The sequence below is a fragment of the Ciconia boyciana genome, chromosome 20, assembly GCF_034638445.1.
Source record: "Ciconia boyciana chromosome 20, ASM3463844v1, whole genome shotgun sequence".
Taxonomy (NCBI): domain Eukaryota; kingdom Metazoa; phylum Chordata; class Aves; order Ciconiiformes; family Ciconiidae; genus Ciconia; species Ciconia boyciana.
In genome coordinates, this window is record NC_132953.1 from 5,052,993 (window position 1) to 5,076,267 (window position 23,275).

General features: G+C 39.9%; 1 protein-coding gene across 4 annotated transcripts in view; it reads right to left on the reverse strand.

The window, feature by feature from the left end:
* Nucleotides 1–633: 633 nt before the first annotated feature.
* Nucleotides 634–23,275, reverse strand: part of ARHGEF12 (Rho guanine nucleotide exchange factor 12) — an 81,646-nt gene continuing 59,004 nt past the window's right edge. For 2 of the 4 annotated variants that reach the window (XM_072884824.1, XM_072884822.1), the window contains 17 exons: nucleotides 22,974–23,128; nucleotides 22,153–22,299; nucleotides 21,243–21,331; nucleotides 19,603–19,728; nucleotides 18,678–18,792; nucleotides 15,937–16,037; nucleotides 15,605–15,682; nucleotides 14,001–14,076; nucleotides 13,424–13,591; nucleotides 12,821–12,908; nucleotides 11,749–11,838; nucleotides 11,520–11,596; nucleotides 10,907–11,134; nucleotides 8,567–9,052; nucleotides 6,568–6,881; nucleotides 5,715–5,787; nucleotides 634–5,092 (listed from right to left, as the gene is read on the reverse strand). In XM_072884824.1, coding sequence (XP_072740925.1) covers nucleotides 5,082–5,092; nucleotides 5,715–5,787; nucleotides 6,568–6,881; nucleotides 8,567–9,052; nucleotides 10,907–11,134; nucleotides 11,520–11,596; nucleotides 11,749–11,838; nucleotides 12,821–12,908; nucleotides 13,424–13,591; nucleotides 14,001–14,076; nucleotides 15,605–15,682; nucleotides 15,937–16,037; nucleotides 18,678–18,792; nucleotides 19,603–19,728; nucleotides 21,243–21,331; nucleotides 22,153–22,299; nucleotides 22,974–23,128 — 2,422 coding nt within the window. In that variant the 3' untranslated portion in view covers nucleotides 634–5,081. The remainder of the gene's footprint in view (nucleotides 5,093–5,714; nucleotides 5,788–6,567; nucleotides 6,882–8,566; nucleotides 9,053–10,906; nucleotides 11,135–11,519; nucleotides 11,597–11,748; nucleotides 11,839–12,820; nucleotides 12,909–13,423; nucleotides 13,592–14,000; nucleotides 14,077–15,604; nucleotides 15,683–15,936; nucleotides 16,038–18,677; nucleotides 18,793–19,602; nucleotides 19,729–21,242; nucleotides 21,332–22,152; nucleotides 22,300–22,973; nucleotides 23,129–23,275) is intronic. The other 2 variants (XM_072884825.1, XM_072884823.1) reach the window with 1 other exon arrangement.

The following is a 23,275-nucleotide window of genomic DNA, read 5'->3' on the forward strand; positions in this document are numbered from 1 at the left end:
ATCTTTTGAGATTCAATAGGTTCCCCCTCCCCCCCCCCGTGTTTTGTTTTGTTTTTTAAAGGGCACAGACCTTTGGAGAAGACACACAGAATGAAATACACTGCTACAAGAAGCTCTTTAAGCAGAAACTGCCAAGTCCAGAAACATCCATTTCTTGCACTGTTTATTCACAAGGTTAGGATGGGGATGAGATACGGATGGTTAGAGTGAACTCATCAACCGAAGTTGTTCAAGTGGCCAAAACATTTCCTCTGAAACTAGCAGGAGACAGCACAGCAGGAGGGGAACCAGTCAGTCGTCGGAACTACAGGATCCTTTTCCCTCGACCAGACAACGAAAGCAGCATTTTTGCTCACTTTGCCAGTCAGCTGGGCACAGGCAGCGCCCACAGGAGAGCTCGGCACAGGAGGGCATCTCCACAGCTGCTGGCAGGAGGCTCTTGCTCTCTCCTCAAGGAAGAGTGACTGATCAATAAGAATTGTGTTAACTGGGAGAATTGGAGGTCCCACATTTGCAACAGCAACAACAGATTCTGAAAGGTCATTTGTAGCAGATGAAAGCTTCCTTTGCCGATCAAGACAGTTTGTCCTGCCAAACGCTCCAGGCAATTAAAGCAAAACAACCCCCAAAAAATCCAGCAGACAAAACTTATTTCCTTTAAGCTTATTTAATGATATTTGAAACGCTTAAATTTTCTATTTCCCAGATCCTGAAAACAGATTTTTTTTAAGTGACCAATATTTAATTCCAGAAACATACAACCTTATCAGCTAAGTCATAAAAGAGCTATTTTACAAACATACATCTGGATAATTAGAACAATAAAGTCTTTTTAGACATTCAAACATGATCAGTAAAAATACAAGATTATTAATAAAGATTTTTGTGTATTTTTTAAAGAATACTTCCAGATTTTTTTCTTCTCTTTAAAGTAAATCTCTGTTAAGAGTACATGATTGTATGTTGTACAAAGAAAATAAAAATATTCTAGTATGAAGAGAGCTCCACAAGACTTAATTCAAAATAAAACAGCAGTGTTTTGGCTGCAGTATCCCTTTTGCAGTACATCTGCTTGTCAGTTGGCACCTTTGGGGGAGAGGAGGGAATTAAGGGATTTCTTTGGGGAATGGAGGGAGAAAACAATACCAGATACCATCAAGCACTGAGATTATAATCAAGGGTCACCCGCTGAAGCATCAGACCCCTCTTCTAATAACAGGGACAGTAGCTGTAAATGAGAATATCTAAGTTTTATGAAAACACTGGAAATAGGCATAGTGCTGTCTGAAAGCTGACCAAAACCATCTAGACTTCTCAGGTCTTAAGGTTTACATTCTTCATCATTCTTTCTGATCCCACCTATAGGATGTCAAAGAAATCTCCCCTCCCTACAGACAAGGTGTGTTCAAGAAATCAGAGTGATCAAACACCAGCTTAGCATTTGTTCTTCTACGCTTCTACAGGAGAAGGAAACTCCCCTTTCCAGAAAGCACCCATCTGACTTTTTTGCTTGTCCCTGAACTATATCCCGTAACAGCAGAAGAGAAATCACTTCTCAGAAGGATATGAAAGAATGGTTGCTATACTACACCTTTGTTCTCAAGATAAGAAACCTTTGCTCATCCTGTATTTGGGGAAGAAAAAAAAAAAAACACCCACCACAAACCATTGAGGAGGAGGGGCCGGGGCAAACAAACTAGAGAATGTTGTCCTGCTCTGCTATCTAGTCTGAATAAGGAAATGTACAATCAATCGATCACCAACCAGGGGCAAATGAAAATGCTTCCTTACACTGGAAACTGGAATTTTAAAGAGGGTGATCTTATGGCTTAAAGGGGAAAAAAACCAAGTGAGAATCCTGAATAATGCATTTGAGTTCCAGCTCCTTCCACACAGCGAGACACGGCCTGAGGTCTGCCATACAGCAGATGTGCTAGAGAGGAAAAAGGAATCCCCCATTATTCCAGGTTACCGCTCTCAGAAGATAACAAACACCTGACCCCACCATTCTTTTTCTGGAGGAGTAATGCCCTATTTGTGAGGATGATCAATGTAGCATAAGATGGCCAGCTGAAACAAAAAACAAACAGGACAGAGCACAGTGTGTTATTTATACTGCCCATAAAACTGGGTTCAAATGGGTTGGTCGTCTCTAACATTCCTTAAAGCTCTCTGCAGTCTCCTGCTCTGAAGACTGTCCATTTCATCTAGCACAAAGGCTTCTCCTGCCATCAACATTAGCCTGGCACAAAGTGTGGATGTTTCCCCTTTTACTTCTTGCAGGGTGACAGGGACAGAACTGCACCTGACTTCCCAGTGGATTATGTCCAAGGTAGCATTAGGGGATGGTGGGGAAAATTCCACTCCAGCAGGTCTGGAGGCAGAAATGTAAGGATGACATGGCAACATCAACATTCAGCATTCCCAGCTTTTTCACTGCTGCTACATCTCTTAGAGATGAAACAATGTAGTGGAGGATGATGCTACAAAATGCTTATGCAAAGGTGAAAAAGTCAGAGGCAGCATGGGCGGACTGCTCCCCCAGGGCCCATCCGAACAGCTATACGCTTCTCATGCAGTATGTTGCTCACCATGAACCTCGAAATTCATGCAACTTGGAGAAAACCAGAGAACCAAGGATTTTGTCTTCAGTCACAAGGAAAGAGAATTAAGCAACCAGGCCTTCAGAGGTCCCATCTTTGCTGGTCTTCCAGCATACTCTTGAAATGCCAGACTAAGCTCTCTCTGATAGCGTTCAGTGGTAATTTTCAATCAACCATGGAAGCCTGATGGAAAGCTTTTAGACAGCTAAGGTCATAATAACTGCTCCTGTTTCTGGAGTGTGTAGGCCCAGGCAAGCATCATGCCAACTGATGAAGGGGAGTTGGGGAGAGAACAAGGGTCCTTTTATTTAAGGGGAAAAGGGCCTTAAACACCAAGGCTGGCTATAGCCCAGTCCTCTTTCTGGCAGGATCAGGTAAAAGATGTCACATCAGCATGAGGCAGCATTCTAGTTTTGGGGCTTATCAGAAGAATTCTAGATGTTTATAACAGAAGGAACCGTATGGCTGAAGGTGAGGAGGGGAGATCCCACCCACTAAGAATGGAAGTGCTCGGCTAATACTGACAGTATTACAGTAATACAGGTGCAACAGGACAGGCCTTAGTGGGTCCCAAGGGAGAGGAAGCTCCTGCCAGCCTGAAAGAGAACACTTTGGTTTGTGTTGGCAGTGTAATGCTCTGCTGGTGAAAAATGATACTTCGTGCAATTGGCTCTTAAAACAAGAGAAACTCCTCCCTACTCTATAAGGGCTCATGCCTCCAACTTTAACATCAGGCCCAAAATCATCCCCGCTCAACCTCTGTCAATCTTTACATGAACTTATCCCTTGCATATTTCTAATCTGAAGAACAAGAACTGTTTTTTCCTATGTGAGCAGACAAAGGACAGATCTGATTTCTTGCCAGTAGCTAAAGAGAAAATGTTTGTCTTAAAGGAGCAGGGAGTATGATCTTTATGCTGACCAAATACAGATTCTCAGCACTTCATGATGCACGCAGTGATGCAAACAATGCTATAGCAGTTCTGACACGTTAATGGGATTTACAGGTTTGGCATGCTGTTCAGTTTGGGTTCATTAAATAGTTTAAAACTTAGGAAGAGGGTGCAAAAAAGACTGCCTTACACACTTTCCACTAGCAGTTGTATTCACTGTGTCTGTGACACCGGGGACAGCTTGAACCACCCTATGCCAAGCAGGAAGCGCCTGTCCTAGGACCAACTTCAGAGCAGAGGCACAGCCAGCTTAGGCTGACCAGCGTTAGCTCTGCTGGTAGCCTGATAGTTACCATCTTGTTCCCAGACTGGAAGGAATTCCAACAGCAAAACCCATTAGAACAGGCCTAAGGAAGTACTAAAGAGCTGTTTCAGCCTTCTTTGTTTTGCACATCTCTGTTTCAGTGAGAACACATTGGCACAAATCAGTGTAAAAAAAAAACCCACAAAACCAAAAACCAGCCCAACCCCACCCCCCAACAAAACCCCCAAAACCACCCCAAGCCCTCAGCAAGACATACTTTCAGGTACTAAAACTTACTGGCCCTATAATCAGCAGTACCTGTGGCTAACTCAAATGGCAGCCCTTATTCATTCAGTAGTGAATCAGGGGCAGATCTGCCCCACATCTTTGAAACACTTCTGGGTTTGCATTTTTTCTTTTTGATCCAGAGAAGAGTTACAAAAGTGCTGCAGGTCAAAGTATTTTTATCACTTTACAAAGGAGACAATGATCAAAGCCAACAAAGTCAAGAAAAAAATTAAACCTATCTTTCTCCTCTCCCAGTCTAATCTTGCATGTCAACAAAGGAGACCCCTAATGGGAGAGGGGAAAAAGAAAATTTGCCCATCTCAAGTGCCTGGCTATTTAGTGCATGGAAAATTCGTGTTACACGTGGTGACATGAGCAGTTCCCATGCAATTGTTGAATACAGATAGTTCCAGCCACAAGTCATCCTAACACCTTCATAAGTAGCTCTTCGCATGGCAGTTTGATTGCCAGCAGGGAGTGCAGAGTCCAGTCCAGTGAAGTAAAGATACACTTGCACATAGGCACACCCTCTCCCCTCAGACCTGACTTTTGGTTCAGGAGCAGTGGCAGGCAGGGTGTACTATATGCAGAGGGCTAGAACTGTCACTACCCAATTAAAATAGAACAAAAAAGGCAGATTAAAAAATTAAAATGTGCTTTTGATACACGGAATGAAGTCAAATAAATACATTGATTTTTTTTTTTAAATGTCTAAATACATTTTTATATCCTACACCCAAAGCTCTGTACATTTGGTTTGGTTTTTCTGTTCTGAAAAATGAATTTCTGGTAGCAAGGAGAGGAGCAGAATAGAATAGACTCCCTCACTGACAAGATAGTGCAGATGCCCCACAGGGAAAGCACCCCATGCCCATAGAGTATGGTTCACGTTTGGATGGTGCAAACCCTCTTGTCTCAGAGTCCACAAGGAAGACAGCGGGTGCTGTGTCCTGATACTCTTCATCCAATCTTCAGCCACTCCTGAAAACATGACTAGCTTTTGTCTGAAAGGGGGGGGGGGGGGGGGGGGGAGGGAGAAAAAGAAAAAAAAAAAGGTGGTGAGAGAGGGGGGTGCAATGACAGATGAATGTCTAACATTTCTGAACACTAGTACTAGCAGAGAAAGCATGTTATGTGAGAGACAGCACACCCATTTAACCTTAAGACCTTTGTTAGTAATTCCAGCAATTACGTCTCTAGGATGCCCAAGGCCTAAAGGGACCCATGGCAACCACTTTACACAGCATCAGAGACACCCCAGAGAAAGAGAAGACAGATTGTAATCATTTCACATGTTCAGAAGTGTTCCTTTGGGACTTTACATCAATCTAGCCTTCTTTGAAAGGGAAGTTGTACATCCCGAGATGCAGGTCTTTGGCAGGTAGGGGTGAGACAGCTTGCAAACAACCTTTTCAGAGGAAGGAACAAACTCCTCTGCACATGTGAGTCTCAATGGATTCAACTGACCTTTCTTGGAATCAGCATGGTCTCAGCCCTGTGAGAGCTGCTGAAGTAGGTGAAACCTTTTTTTTGTGCGTGTCAAACATTAATAATTGACTTTGTGCTCTTTGTTTAATGTCTGAAGCCAATGTGGTATATGCTACTAGTTACAGTCTGGTTACATACCTGAGTGCTCTCCCGTGGAGGCTGATCCAGCCAGCCCTTGGCGTCGGAGAATGGTGTAGTCTTCCTCAACCTCCTAAAAAACAAAAACAAAAAAACCCCCCAAAACTCAAGTGGCTCTTTCTCTATTTACTAAGTGAACAAAGAGGGCTCCAAATGGGAAGAGAGGTTTCACTGCATGCGAGTGGACTGGAATCACCCATGTTGCTACAGTGACCCACAATGGATCTCAACTCCTTTATCAGGCCTTCCATTTGCATGCAATATTCCACTTTCTTTTCCAATTTCAGTTAAATTACAGGCTGGCTACTGACTTAACACATTAGTATGTCTCATACATCAAGGTGCTATAAACCTTCTACAGCAAAGGCTATTATGTATAGAGAATCCCCATCACACACACAAAATCATTTTGAATATAGTGAGGCTAAAAACGTTGTTATTGGTCTTCTGCAGCTTAGCACCTTCATTTGACATTAGCAGCAGTATGCAACAGATTTGATAAGTCTTTTTATGTCAGGAATTCATATTCCTTAGGTCAGTGCCCCCTTCAAAACTCCACTGTTGCAGACTTGCATCAGCTTTGTCCTATCCCTCAGGAATCTCTCCAAATTCAAATCAAAGCAACATACATACCCACTAGCTCTAGCAGAACTATTTGCTTCTTGTAACCCACAACTTAATGCAAGCAAAACAGCATCAAGTTTCTGCTTCAAAAAGCTTCCAGAGATAAGAACCAAAGACACAAGAGGCACGGCTGCCTTTCTTCCCCCTCAAAATTATTTTCAAGCTCTTTTCTAAAACAAAACCAAAGGAATATGAAGACACTGATACTGCAAATAGAAACATAGTATACCTTTAACTTTTCAAGGTCATCCTCTATCTTCTGAATATACTGCATCATCTGCACACGTGACTCTATAGAGAAGCGAGGGCTTGCTACAAACGAGCAGGACTCTTCCACTCCCCCCCAGCGTGAGGCCATCATCTCCTCAGCAAACGGGGAGCTTCCTCCATCTGACTGGGTGTCCCGTGGGGAAAGTGGCTGCTGCTGTGCAGAGTCCAAAGAGGTACGGCCACCTGCAGTGCACTGGAGAACTAGAGATGATACCTCCTCATCTGTGGAGCTCTCCTGCACTGTTCCATATCCATCAAGGATCAAATAATTTCCTGTTAAGAGAACAGCTTTTTACTAACACCTCCAGCTCAATAATCACCAAGAACCACTGAACTGTAGACAGTTTAAGCAGACTTTAAGAAAGATAAGTGGTGAGAGGCCCATCTCCTGAGACATTTTAAAATGGATAAGAAAAAGCATTTATGAGCACTACACAGAATAGTGATTATATCAGACCAGACTAGTTTAGTTCTGAATTGGGCTTCAGAGATCATGGCTAGTTTTTGGACTGCAGTTTGAGAATTACATGATTAGATGAGCTAATCGCCTACCTTCCTGTTTTTCCAAAATCTGTGCTTCTATTATAATGTCTGAAAATCCTGCACTTACACTAATGGTACCCGGCAAATTAGACTGCTAGATTTCTAACCTCCACTAACTAGCTATGGTACTGAGGATGCTTTTAGATGGGTTAGCTTTAAAATTTAGCTTGCTGATGATATGTTAAAAGATAAAGCAATTATAGATAGAAATGCTTTCACAACCTACACCTAGCAATAGGATTATATTAAATAATTTCTCTACAGTATTACAGCAAAGCTAGCACGTGGAGTCAGAATTGACTAAAAACAGGTCAATCTTATTTGTATGTCCCTGCACAGTTAAGAAAGTAAACAGGGTAGAAGGTGACAAATAAATTAGATGTTTCGAGTTGTTGGTGCAGTTTTAATAATTTAAAATGTCTCAGTAATTCAGGGAAAGAAAAATTATTTTCAATATGTAGTTGGAAGGCAGCATTCAGACACAAATTGCCTTACTCACATTGACAGGATCCAATTTTTAAATAAAAGCATATTTACGGATAAGAGATTTCAAGACTAATAGTCATATAGAATCTACCTACTAGTAGCTACTTCTACTACAACATGCACATGAGATAAACCTCAACTTGTGTGCTAAATTTAGTGCAGTGTCACCATGTCCACTGATCAAAATCACAGGACTTTCCAAACACAAAGTGCGCAAAGTCCCATGAAAGTGCTCACAGCTGCTGTATTAGAGTTAGTTTTCTGCTGAGTTAACAGCTCTACGACCTTCTTGAAGGCTAGAATAGATATACTTTGAGATGCTGCTCAGGTAACTACCAAATATACCGTATGTACTACTAATAATAGAAATAACAAAAATAATAAGCTTTTAAGAGCTTCAGATCGAGGTAAGGTTGCAGGAAACAATTAACAGTGCAAAGCTAAACTGTAAGTTTCTTTTCTGAAGCTTGATCAGGAGAAGCCAACACAGTATCTACAAAATAGCACAAGTCATGGGGGCTCTGTGCGTACAGACTAAGGAAGTGCTTTGCCTTCAGGGAAAATGTTTTCCCTACAGGTCCCAACAGTCAGTTGAGAGATAAAGTGGTCCAGTGGCAACTGCAATCAAGAGCTTGCATTGTGCCCGTGCCTCTGTAATTACAGTCTGTCACAGTGTATTAACCCCACAGTATTTCAGCTTCTCCTTTCATAAAATAGAAAATTCATTAGGTACATGTTTGCACAGCCTTTTTCCGGCCTCAAATGACTGCCAAGGACTGAGAGTTAACTTTAAATGTCCTATACCATTTAAGCAAGAGAGGAAAACATACTGTGATTTTCTTTAGTACCTTCAGTTTAAAACTGAACTCAAGTCTCTAATACTGAATCTAGACAGACTATCATGCAATGAGTGAATGAAATATGCTCACCTGAGATCCGTATTTGCACATCCTCTTCCTCCTTCCTTCCCATTAGTTCACTTTCAGATGGATTTTCATCACTGTGAGCTTCTCGAGCATCAAAAAAATGCTCCCCACTTTCATCAGCACCCACGCCTTCCAGCTCTGTGGTTGAGATCTCCAGATTCATACTCATGTGGTCTATTGCTGAGTTACTACTTGATCTGGGGTCTCTCACTATCAGCTGCATGGCATCCCCTGAAGCTGGCGATTCAGCTGAAGTCCGGAGGCCATAACTAGCTGCAGATTCATTAGTTCCGGTTCTCGGAAGTGTTCTGTCTGTTCCAGGCTGGTGAAATTTGTTATTGTCAGAGTGTTGTAGTCCAGGCTCACTTCCACTCTCCGTTTGGGCTTCTTGAGAAACGGTCCTAAACCTGGGAAAGCGCTGCCGGTCTTCAAGGGTCCCCTTCTCAGAAAAGCCAAGCTGCTGTACCAACAATTGTTTCAGCAAGCCCACTGCAAGTAGAGATAACGTTCACAAGGCTTCACAGACCATCACCTCCCTAAACAGTGATTAACCTAGACATAAAGGCCACCCTTTCAAAAAGGTCTCTCTCATAGCAGCCAGCTCTCTCATTGCTCTTGGTAGGAAAAACAGGGATAAAAATAAACATATAAGGTCTGAAGCCTTACTCCACATTTTACCTTACAAGTGAAAGCAAATATGTCAGTACAAGTTCCATCCTGCTTAGAGAAAAACAGAGAAATCATCTACTGAAATTATCCAGCAAGCAAGCTGGAGTGCAGGTGAGCACCCGGGTTTTACCCATGCCCTCAAATGAACTAAAAACTATGGCCATAATAGGGGATTCCCACCTGAGAAACAAGCATATATTGAGAATATTCCACTCAACTTTGAAATGACAGATCAAAAAAAACTGAAGACACATTTTCCCTACAATTTCATGCAAATTTATGCTTGTTTGAACTTCAACCCACATTCCTTTAGCTCTCAAATTATCCCAACCAAACACTTCATAATAAGGACACATTGTTCAAAACAAAAATATACTGTCAAGAGCATAAGAACACTGTTCATTCTCACCATATAATGCTCATGTAACACCCAAGATAAGCTATGATTTCATACAACAGAACAGTCACTCATCAACGTGGAAGGCTCTTGTCAAAATGTGAGTGACCCACTGCTGCTGTTAGAGGGCTGCTCTTTTAAGTCTGAATAGTCATGAGATGCTGGGTCACTAGTACTATCTTTACACACCCTGAGACTAAGATTATCTTTTCACTGGTCTCTGAAAACAAGTGCCAAGAACATTTGTACAGCATTCAGAATTAGAAAAGGACTTTGAATCCTGTAAGAAGGAGAAGCATAAATGGATCAAAAGATCCAAGATAAACTATTAGATTGCAGAGAACTGTCATTACTTGTACAGAGAGATGGAAGAGGGAATTCAGGCCAAGGATATGAATGCTCTCCATTTTGGTAAAAGCAAATGACCCACACAGAAGCAATACAGACTATTTCCTCCAACTACAATTGAGGGACTTTGTGTCCCTTTCAGAGTTGCCAAGAAGAGATATATGGATTAATGAATTCATTCAAATTTTAGGAAGTTATATTTAGGAATTGGACTGCTAGATCTGATCGAGTAGGTTGCATAGCCCTGCATTCTTCTTCTGAAAGGGGGTGTACTGGAGAACAGAAGAAGTGATTAAAAACCTTCTATAAACAATTTTACAGAATAATCTGTCCATCAGGAAAGTTTCTTTTCAACACACACAAGTGTTGATCTAATTATATCCAACCACCTCTTAAGTCCTCAGAAAATCTGAACCTAGACTTTGTCAAGCTCCCATATATCCAATCTTGTTTGCAGGATTTTACAAAAAAATACACAAAATCATATTCTGCAACTCATGCAACCTCTCCTATTCTGCTCCAGTGCTATGAAAATAAGTCCACAGGCTAACTGCATTGTCTTTTAAAAAACTGCTGGCTAGTGATGGCACTTTACAGCACTGCACAAAGTTCTGCAATATAATTTTGTCGTGAAAGCACTTCATGGACAGTAAGTAACAATTCATTACCACCATCATTTTATACACGGGAAAGCCACAGAAAAACAATGAGATGCCTAAAGCCAAAGAAAGGGCCAGTATATTAATTCAGAACTTAGAATTCCTTGCTGACAGATCCATTTTGTCTTGCTATGCTGTGATCTACAGCACAGAGAGAATTGATATGTAATAGAAATGGGCTTTAGATTTTAACTCATTGATTTAGATGGTTGACCTAACAATTTCCATCTTCAAATCACAACCCACCAGACACTGCCCACAGATACTTACAGTTTCTTAATGCATCCAATGCCCACTGCCCTTCTGATACTGAAGGTAAACTGGTGGCTGTGTGTTCATAGCATGCAGAAGAATCTTTAAGTGTCAGGTCTGCCTGCTGCACTTTATCAAACTGTCTTTCTGACACAAGAAGACTTTCTACCTTGGACTTTTCAGGCATGATGGGCGAAGAAGACTGAGCATTCAGTATTAAGGGAGATTCAAGGCCCAAATCTTTATCTAGTAAACAGAAAACATACAGCCAGGTTAAACAACTATGTCAAATATGATGATAAACTGCAGAAAATTCTGCTTCACACAGAAATATCTGAAAACACTAAAAATTACCAAGCCCATGCTCAAGAACTGTATAAGGCCAATTCTTTCCAGGGGAAAAAAGAATCTTTCCCATCAATTTATAAGACAGATGGAAACAGGGAGAGGTATGTTTCCAAGAGGTTCAGTATCACCCTATATGACTTGTAAAGAAATAATTCCTTTCCAGAAAAACATCAAAGCTACCAAAAGATCCCCCAGCCACAAGGAACATGGCTTGGCACATTTGCACTCCTTGGCACATCAGTAGCAAATCTACTGATACCATTTACCTGGACCACTGTTTTACCTGGACTTTGTAGACTACTGGCAGGAATGTCATGCTGCTCTTTGAGCTTCTGCTGCTCCTCTTCTTCACGCTCTTCTCTGCAGGGAGGAAAGAACGAACACATTCTTTTAGTCACATATATCTGAGTCGCTGCATAAGAATCCATGCTTTGTCTGGCAATCTTTGAGGAGAAGAAGGGGTACCGGAAAAAGAAAAAACAGCCCTTCTTCCTCCAGCAACTTTTACTTACTCGCCTGGTCCTGACTGTGGTAATGGAATCACTCTTCTGGTACTCCCCATTTTTACAGTCCCTGCCATCTGAGCTATGAGGTCCTGCCATCTGCAGTAGAAACATCAAATAAAAGCATGCAAGATGTGAAGCATAATGAATACTTCTCTATTTAACACCTCTTAAATCCAGCTAATATTATTACTGCTTTCCTTATCAACAGAAATACCTTTTTCTTTTCTTCTTTTTTTTTTTTTTTTTTTTTAATTCTGTTACATTCAATTCCTCATAATACCTTGCAGCCACAAGTGAAGCACCGCAGCATAATGCTCACCTCACCAGGATACTCTTCAGCAGAAGGAAATGCATGACAGGACCTTAGCAGGAGTTGTCAGGCGAGGCAGTTATTTTATATATAAATATATACAAAAGCATTAAGTAACATTTCACATATTACTGAAGAGTTTCATATGTGACACACTAGAACAGTTGCTATGTATCATACAAGTAAGTCTATGCCCTGCTTATACTTTAGAAGAAAAACATTTCTACCAAAGAGGGAAAAAAGTGTTCAGCTAGGGAATCAAATTCACACGTTGGGGTGTTTATGATGCTAGTATCAAAGTCTGCAAGGCTAACTGGTTCTGCATGAAGTTGCAGGATTATTTCAGTTAGTTATCTGGCAGTCAGTCACATAAGACCAGAATCGCAAGGGTGAAGAAAAGCATTTTTGAGGTCAGAAAGGGCGTTGGAGTGAGCCAGACAGCAAGCAACAATAACAGAAGCACTGAGTATATGTATGGGGTGTTGGTTTTGTTTTTTTTTAATACATATGTGTGCCTATATATACACACATACACACACATGCTCACTAACATATGTGTATACACCCTCCCCCTATTTTTTGTAAGTTGGGAGAAGCTATCCTTGGATACTTCCTAGTTAGGCCAACATAGCTATGTTTTCAGCTAAGCTTAGAGAAGGAACTCAGGTAATTCATGGACACCTGCACAGTTACTACAGGCAAGCAGATGTAAAAGATCTCACAAGTACAACAAATCAAGCAGCAGGTGGAGCTGAACCAATTACTTACACATTCTTTTCTGAAACGGTCTGTGCCACCAGTTCATAAATATGAGCGCCATTTTCTGACATGGAGATGACGAAGAAAGCTTTGTTATCTGAAGCAACACAGGGAGGAAAGAATTTAACTAGATGTCTTGTCCCACATAGCTTTCTGAAAATTCCTAAAACTGGGCATAACCCCAACCCCAGAACAAATGAAAGAAGAGTTCATGAGATAACCCTCCAACATGATAATATACAAACATCGATCTTTCCTATCCAGGAAATTTGTCTATTAGTCCTGAAAGAAAAGAGCCATTACCGCCCAAACCATTTTGAAGCAGACTTATTTCTCTTCTTTTCCCTCCTAATAATTTCTAGAGTACCTTTCATCTAATACAATCACAGTACTTTAATTTAGAAGTCTATTTAAAACTCAAGCCATGCCTATTACTGATGCAAAGAAGTTAAACAGCTCATACATACAAAGCAAGATGTTGGACAACCAAAAATTAAGCCTACGCATTTTCCCATGTTCTACTCTGGAACTCTAGACAAAAACATCTATCCTCAACTGATCTAATCTTCATTTTTGGCTTCCTCTTCTGCTTTCTCAATTGGTTACACTGACCTGTTGCCACCTGACGAACCAGAACGGTGTTCAATTTGATGATAGGACTGAAGGTGTGTTTACTATCAGCTGTCGATGCCAAGATTTTACTGTGACACTTCAGTACCAGTTTATCATCTTGTTTCTGCAACAGCACCAGAATGTCCTCCAGAAGCAGAGTATAGAGATCTGCACAGAGTGCAAAAGAACCCAGAATGAGTTAAAGATTCATAGTTTTATATGACACCCCTGCAGAAAGAAAAAGGCTGCATTTTTGATTACTCATGCAGAGGCAGTAATCAGTGCTATGCCATTCTAGGCAAAGCTTGCAAATCTTCCTCATCAAAACTACAGCAGAAAGCTACAGATGGAATTGGATCATCTCATGACTGACTGCTGTGTCCCTGCATGGCCTTAATGACACTCCAGCACATTTCAGAACTGACAAGAATAATTTAATCAGCTCTGAGAAACACACAGGCACTATTATAGGTGCAGTAAATCATAATTGGAAACTGCAGAAACGCTTTCTCTTTCTCTCCTTCTCAGCAAACACACACAAACCCAAATTTAAGTCAGTTGATGGAACAGGACTCACCAATAGTTTTGTCACGATTAACCTTCCAAATTAAAGGTCCTTCATGAAGCATTTTTCTCTTCGTTAGATCCAAGTTCTGTCACCAGGGGAAAGAAAAATAGTAGCGCTATGAAATTTCTGTGGAAGCAAGTAATGGTAAAGTATGGGAATGTCAGAGCAAAGGCTAGAACAGGCACTCCAGTTCGGAGACAAGCAGCTAAAACCCAGTCTGGAAAAAGAAACGTGGAGCAGGAATAGGGTATGCTTGTAAACCAAAATCTTGTGAGAGATGTTTGTTATCACTCTTCCTCATTCACTGCTCTTCTGCAGATGCTGGAGTCACAGGGTAGACAATTTTCGTACTATAGTCAAGCTACTAAGGCATTAGGATGTCGTCTGATTTCTAGGAGGAGTTTTTCCAATATCCCATATAAAGTCTGCAGTTCTAGTGTTACAACTGGTTAATGCTTCAACACTTGATTTGCAAGTCAATCGTGTCTACAAATGATATATTGATATAAAAATTATTCCACTGATCTGATGGACTTTATAATGTCAATGAATTCTTCAGTCACTTCAGTGCTTGTGACATTTAGATCTGCAGGCAAGTAGAAGTGACAATTTTCACAAGTCATTCCTTCCAAGTCACAGAGTCTACAATCAATGACAGCAAGATTTCATAACTGCCAGCGAGTTCTTCATTTCCTAACTAAAAGCTTGCAAGTTTATTTGTGGAAGGATACATGCCACAGTTTTATAGAGGAGTCTTCATATAAAAATTTCTTTGGATGCACACTAACTTTGGAGAAGATAGGGGACTGATAAATAAACAGAGAATCTATACAAGACACAGGAATAAGACAGTGGCAAAAATTAAGAACTGGGAATAAAGTACCAAATCATGAGGAAAAGGTGCAGAAGTGAAGGGAGAGGAGTCCTTTTGTAGAAGCTACCTCTTTGGAACATAGGTGAAAGAAAAAGAAAAGATTTGTTTCAAGTTGCAAGTGCCTATTGGTGCTCATCATTCACTTGAAACACGAACATTTCATAAAGTTAGTCCTGCTCCAAGGATGTTGACAGCAAGTAACCAGCTTCACTAACGTAACTGCAAGAATTTACAGTGCCCTGAAACACAGTACTTTTAGCGCTGGACTTAAGACTTTATTTGGCTATACCTGTGGATCTCCTACACAAATCAGCCTGTGTACAAGCTCTTCTTTTAAAGTCAACTTTTGTCTCTCTGAGGCCTCCCCAGTTCCAACAGCACACCTAAGACACGTGATCATGTGAGATATATATCCATAATAAGGTTTATCATCCACCGGCTCTCTCTCATGTGATACAGAAGTGCATTAGCTTGCAGATCATTAATATTTGTTTCACAGAACTCACAAGCTTCATCAACATTTCTATGTGCAAAACCAAGTTGTTACATCCAGAGAGATCTTCAGGAAGGTAGCAAAACTCAGATTTCTGAGACTAATGGTTTTAATTTTTGTATAGAAATATTTATCTCCAAAGACCATTTGATTGTCATCAGAAGACTGTAGTAGAAAGAGCCACAAACTGAACAACAGGGTTGCAATCATCATTTACACAGAGATTGCTTCAATGTTGTCACTCACCCTGAACTCATCCATCATGGGATCCTCAGACTGCTTCAAGTAGGACAGGTCGAGACGACGCTGATAATCTTCCAAATGCTGCAGAAAATGCAATGAAGATGGTCACTTTGATTAGCAAAACTCACTAGCGTCAGAGTGCAGGCAGTCATGAATACTTCCACATATTCCCAAATGCCCGGGATTCCTCCTCTTACAGGAATACTTGTGCCGCAAAAACATCTTTAAGCACAATATAAAGTCACTAGTATGGAGACTCTAGGTGTCTTAAACAGCTTTCTGCCCTTCAGCTCTCTTCTCCCCAACTCTTGATGCTCACTCTGTTCACCTCCTACCTGCTTGTTCTCAGACTCTTTGACAGCCTGGTTCACGTGGTTAAGGACCTGACGACAATGATCTGCTGCTTTCTTCACTTTCTCTTTCTCTTCAGGCAGCTCTGCAAGAGAAAAAGGAAATGTAATAATGCTTTCCAATAAAGGTTCAAAAAGTCAGAAATCTAGTACAGTTTGCTGACCTCAAATTGGAGAAAGAGAACTTAAATTCTCAGGATAGCTTATCAACAAAAGCACTTCATTTCAAAGGTGAAATGACAAAAGTAGATTTGTGACAGGACAGAAGTCATTCTGCCCTGCACCAGACATCGGCCTCCGATGCACCGTACACAGCACAGCACTTGTTACACTCCCTTTTGAGGGGCTTGTGACAACCATTTGTTCCACAAACATCAATCTGAGAAGTATTAAGAAATCTAAAAAGTTTAGTAAGACTCCACCGTGGTACAGAGAGAGTCTCGGGGTAGATATTTAAGATCACACACAGCCAGCTAGCCAAAGTCCCAGGATTCGGCAACTGACTATTGGCTTCTGCATTTCTCACAATCCTTTTTATTTATTTATTTTGGAAGAGAGAGAAACAGACAAAGAAACATAATGCAAAATATCGAAAAAATGTGTTACTACATAACTTTTTCCATCCAGATAGGCTGTATTTATTTTAACAGCTTAGGAAAAAAGTATCTCTGGCTACATTCATGCAGCCTGATTATAAAAACCGGTCTTTTATTACAGCAAGAGCAAACAAGAGTTATCTTTCTAGCCAATGTCACTTGATTATGCGCAGATAGACACAGGTGAACCCCATCAATTCTCACTACCACAAGCCACATTAAGAATTTAGTTAACAGGCAAATAAACAAGTATATCAAGAATAATGGAGTATCACATGCTTTCCTAATTATGATTAGAGTGAACTTGTAAATGCAGTATATTTTTAATGAGTAATGAAATTACACTGCAGCAGGTATCTGCTAGTAGACCTGAAAAGGCATTTAGTGGTATTATTAATCATATTTTCACCTGTTATGCTGGAAATATCTTTCAGGGTAACACATCCTAGCTAAACTCCACCCTCTGTAAGAACATGAAAATGTTCTGTAGTGCTTTAGAGATTCAACAGATGAGGAAGATTAAGATTCTGTTGGTGTTTACTGTGTAGGAAAGTATTTCTTTCCAAGTTCAATCTCCTTCAAATTCTTAGCTGACAATATATTGATAACATTCAAGCTTTTTATATGAAGCTTGTTTTTATGTCAGACTTTAGGGGTGTAGGTCAGATTGCACTCTGACTGTACATTTTTCCCCAGATATTGGGAATTTTGAACAAATAGTACTGAGGATTGATTTAAAAAAAAAAAAACAAAAAAAACAAACCAAAAAACAAAACCAAAAAACCCCACCAACAAAAACACACCCTTGGTCAATAACAAGGAAACCTAGACCTTACAAAAATCAATTTGTTTTGTATTATCTGCTTTTTGTTCTCTTCTTAAAGAAACATGTTGATTTGCCACAAGCCTTAACACTACATGATTTTTGCTTGGATTCTATAATACTTTCCTTTTTTTCATCCTTGCTCAGAAGTATGCCCTATGTCTATCCAAGCTTGTTTAAGCAATGGCTTAACTTGATAGTTTATTATTCGATTCTTCATTCTTCACATTTTTATGTTAGTAATGGATGATTAGGGATTTCTGTTATTGAAGATCTTATTCTTTTTCTCTCTCAAATGCATCTACATGGAAATTGGAATTCCACTTAAATGTGTTTTCTCTTAATAGTTTGATTTAGCCATCTTAATGTTTTGAATTCAAGAAAAAATATGTTTATCAGAGCATATTTATTATTGAAAATCAATGTATTGAAACAAATAGAGTATCATCTTCAGTGACTGAATTCTTTCTAGTTATTTCCTTCTTCAAGATTGTAGAAAGGAGTTAAATATATCTAGAAAATTACAGAAAGAATAGGCATGCTAATGACTATTCAAAACAATAGCATAAATGCAACTTGCCTCTCAGTAAGTTCCTAAAGTTTTGGTTGCTAAGAGCATGTAATAAGGATGAGTTACACGATACCCACACTTTTTCCTGTTTCTTTTTCTTCTGAATGTAAATCCAGGTACTGACATTATCACATACTTTTATACAATCAGAAATGTAAGTGTGCAAAGAAAATATTTTCTTCATGTCCATTTTGTTGTCATAATCATTAAAAACTGTTATTAACAATAAAAGTCAGTGTAAAACAAAGAAACAGGCTAGGAACTGGAGGGTGGAGAGGAGACGGTCAGGAATTCCTGGTTTCCTTCTTCAAAAACTAATAGCAAATCAAATTGTTTTGCCAGTAACTTTCATAAGCAGCGTGGTTTGGTTTGTCTTCAAAACTTTAGCATTCCCCTCCCCTAACTTTTTAAAACTACATTTAAATGATTATATTGCACTCTACATACACTATAACCCAATGCAGACTGTCATTCACTTATTTCACATTGAATTTCCTTTTCTTTTTTTCTACGAAGGAAAATGAATTTAATTTAGACACAAAGATTGGATTTTTTTTTTAAATTATTATTAATTTTTTTTTAACCTTCCCTCCTGCGTGGAAGGCAGCAGTGAGGTCTCAGTGAAAACAGATACTGACCCATAAAATCGAACTGTTCTTCAACACATGCTTTGAAGCCACATTTGCCTAAAAAACCTGCTGAGATGCATGCACAAACCTTAGTGGAAAGGCTTTACCTGTGTACTTCGCAATGTTATCCAGCAGAAGGGGGTACTTAGTCAACCTCTGCATCTCTGTGGGAATGATATCCTTCAGCTGCAACCGGCGACACAGTGGATTACTCTCAGCATCCTAAAATTAAACAGCACAATAACTACATTTGTCATTTTTATTAAGACTATAATTACCTGAACGTGTAACATCTATTCATCACATAAACGTCTATTACTTCACTTTCCAGTAATTAAATACAAGACAAGAAATGCCAAGATCTATCATTCAGACAACACATCCCCTCTCCATTTGCAATTATATATAGGAAAGGCTCATCACAAAAGCAGTGGCTTCCTTCCCTCATTACTTCACAGAGGCCTGGTACCATCTCTAATCAATCTCGGTCACTGCCATACAGGGAAGACATCAGTTTAGGCTTTCAACGCTATAGCAAAACTACAGTACATTTTTCAATATAACCTCAACCCTTGTATTACTGGAGTTCTTCCCAGCCTGTGGTAATGAAGATAATGTTCTCTCCTCCCAATGCCACATGTATTCAAGCCCCTTTCCTGGCAGGCAGAATAGGTGTATATCATCTGTCTTCTGCCCGTGGCATGCATCAAAATTGCACTACTATAAGAAGTTTTTTCCACAGAAGTCCTCATCCTTGGGAAACCGCCACCTCAAGTAAGATGCCATCTCCTGCCTGGGACAGCATATGCTTTTCCGCATTCTATCAGGACATCCTGTGTTCTCCAGAATTAAAGGCTCCTCCCTCCAGAAATGATTAGCAGAGATAAATACAGTATTGGAAATGATCCTAATCTGAAGACAATGTTAGACATGATGTCATTAATTATAACAACTTTATCTACAACCATTCATTATGCTATGCTGGCCACCAGCCACATCTTCAGGCAGCTCAAACTCTTGCATAAAATTCACCTGCACAAAAGTCTGGAAGCGAGAGTCCTTCTTCTGGCGTGACTTGATGACCTCCAGAGCAAAGGGCTGGTTACTGCAGAATGTGGCAGTTGCATGTTTCAGCTTCTCCTCTGCTGGTCCACTAAACTGTGCCAGAAAGCCAAGAAAGCCAAATTTAGATAGACTCAAGTTCAGCACATGCCACTTTCAACAGACATACAGCCACATATCAGAACTGGCCTCACTGGGGAAGACAGGAATTATTGGCAAAATATGAGAAGTAATTTCCATCTTGTTTTTAAGGCCTTGTCTTCCCAGTCTACTGAGGAACCCCTTTGTGCCTCAAACTCTACAGTTCTCCTGTCTCCAGCCCTAGCACATTCAATCCTTTCCATAAATGCAGTGCTGATTCAGAGGGAGAATACAGTGCCATGTCTCCACTGTCAGCCATAAAGAGAGCAGAGAAAACTGCACTCAGATGAATGACAAGAGATAATTCTCCAGACTGTTGGTCAGCAAAGCCAAGACCAAAGGTCGTCACCTTTCTCAAGGACACTCATGCTTAAACACCAGAATAAAACATAACATCTTATTTCCTAAACAAAAAGTATTACAAAAACATGGCTAGGGGAAATGATAGCCATGAGCAGGGCTGAGAAATGTGCCGCAGATGACAGATGGTTAATCTGTTACTGCAACTGCAACTCTTCCCATTCCTGCTACCCAGTCTGTGATGCAGCATCATAACTCCTGAAAATACTCACTCTGGAGAATGAGATCCTGTGGTTTTTTGTTTTAGCCACTTAGCCAGAACACTACGCAAGGGCATATAACTATTAGCTTAAGGTCTAGCTTGCTCTAGCATGTATTTTCTTCCTTTTTCATAATACACAGAAGAACTGAAAGGGTTGGAGGTGTTTCTTTACCAGCCACATCTGATTTTTGTTTTCTTCCTTTTTTTCTGGAATACCAGACAAACAGTGGGATATTAAAAAAAAAAAAAACCACAAAAAAACAACAAACCAACCAAAAAACCCACCACAAGAGACTTCTGCATGAAGAGCTGAAAAGAATAACCAGATCAATCTTCAATCCTAAATTAAGCAGGCTTGAAAACAAACAACAAAACAGGAGATTCCCGAGAGAGAATTTATTTTTTTTTTTAAAGCATCTACATCACTCCTGCTCTTGTCATTTGGATCTCAAAAAGGAAGCCTGCAACAGTGCTATAAATCTGAAAAGGTTCAGCTATGTAAATTCTAGGATTGGAAACCCGTATTTTTAACTATCTTTTAACTGCACCACAGGCAACACAAGACTTACATTTCAGTGTTACTGAAATAAATTGTCCTATTACATTTTTCAAAATCCTACTCTCATCTTTATGTCTCCAAAACTACCTTTCTACTCTACCCACGCATCATAAGGAATTTATTTTTTCTTCCTTAAATTACTCTTCTCTCTAGCCAAATGAAAACCCTATGAGTTCTTCCTGCTTTCCTTCAACCCTCATTCTCTAGCTCTGTGTTGGCTCCACAGAAATGGCAACTCTATGACCTTCAGTTCCTATTAGCTGGGAATTACCTTCACTAACCTCTGGCTCTGTTTGTCATTCTATGAAACATTATTTTCAAGTACAAGAAAGCAAAAAAGGATTTTACCCAGGAAAGCAAGTCTTCCCCAATTTGGCCAATAACAGAAGTCGTCTCGTTCCTTTTTCGGACAGCTTTCATCTGATCATTCAATGCAACTTTTTTTTTTTAAAAAAAAAGGAGGAAATTTTATTAATACTGCTATAATAAATTAATTAAATATTAACTGTCAGCATTTATTTTCAAATAAAAGCTATTCTAGGAAAAGACTAGATTTGCAATAATTTCAATTAAATTTAAAAAAAGTGTCCTGCAACATAATAAATTTAGCAGAATATCTAAGAAAATTTTATATAACTCCTTTGCATTTCTGTCTCACCTGTCTTCAAATGACCCCTAAGAGCCTTTCCAGTCTTATCTTTTCTGAGGCTCAATATCACTGTCCTTTTAAAAACATAGGAATAATGTAGAACACACTTCAAGCCACCCGCATAAAATTATACAACTGATTATTCAGTGGCAAAGCTGAAAGTCTGATTCTGAACAGTCCTTTCTCTAAACAATTAGAAAGGGCTGCCCTTCAAAACCACCTGCAAGACATCAATCTTTTCAGATTTGTTTTGATATTCTCTTCAACAACAGTTGTAACGTTTTGAACATTGACCCATAAAGACCATTCATCAAAACATTGCTCCTTTTATCAAAGCATGAATCAGCACAAGAGAGTCTGTGTACACAGATAAGAAAAAAGCAAGTATCTGAAACACTGGACACATGCATTCTTTATCAAAATATCTTTGTAAATCAGAAATGGAAAAACTGTGTGTGAAAGGAAGAACAGCTGTAGTATTCTTTTTCATTTAAAGCATTGTACAAGGTTGCCTCTTGTTTCAGGGTCACTTGCTTAAATTTTTCAGATATTTGTACCCAGAATTCCAGTTGAGGCTACAAAGCTGAAAGGCACCTCAGCTGCTCTTACCATGAAGCCCGAGGATATCCTCCAGATTTGAAAAGATCTTCCGTTTGTCACTGGAGCTCAGGATCCCTTCCCGGGTGACACGCTGGTAGAAGACATTATGCAGAACCTTCAGTGTGCGGACATGAGCTCTCTCAGTGTAAAACAACTCTGAAGAGAGAGGGGAAAGCAGGATTGTAACTACCTACTTAAAGAGGTGTGGCAATGCGGATCCAAACGTGAAGCAAATGTAAGTTCATACTTCTGACTTCTAAAAGTCTCCCTCACCAACGCTTCCCTTGCTGGCCCACGTTCCAGCTTGCTCCAGAATGGAGCCATGCTCTGCTATACTTCCATGTTTGAAAGAACAGAGAAGCCACTTGATTCATGACTCATAATTTAACCCAAACAAACAGCGAGCTCTTAGCAACTCATATAGCCACACAGAGCGTTCTGCAGGATTGCAAGACCTGAAATTGAGATGAAGCTTTGAAGATCAAGTTTGGTAGGGGCTTTCTATTTGCATCATGTGCTTTCCAACGGTCTAGACAGCGCCTCTTGCTTTCTTCTATACAACATGATACTGCAAACTGCCTTTCAGTGTCAAATCACTTAATATTTTTTATTTCTCCTCTAAGGACTGGATCAGTCTCATCTCAGGATACTTTTCAGTAACAATTACAAGTTTCACACACACAAACTCCACAAACCAGAAGTCGTAGATGGGCACTACTTTGAGCAAATCAGTGAAGAAAGACCTAGTTTTAAAATTTAAGAACTTCAGAGCGCCAGAGGACAGGTTTCAACTTTGTGCTAGGTGAGCTAGGAAAAAATATCCATCTCACCATTAATCACTTCTTGGCGCTTGATTTCATAGGGTTTCAGCCCCATCAACACTTCTCGGCTCACAAGTTGCTGCCAGTTGGGAGGGTCCATGTCCATGTCAAAATCATAAAGCTCATCTTCACTTTGTACATCTGCGAAACCAACACTGTCCATCCTAACATGAAAAAAATATATCAGATACTTCCCATTTTAGGCATGGATGTAAGAAAGGAAGAAGAGAAAATCTTAAGTATATATATCAGTTGTAAAGCATTATGAATATGCTCTCCATAACAGTTGGAGGCTGTTGGATGTCTGAATC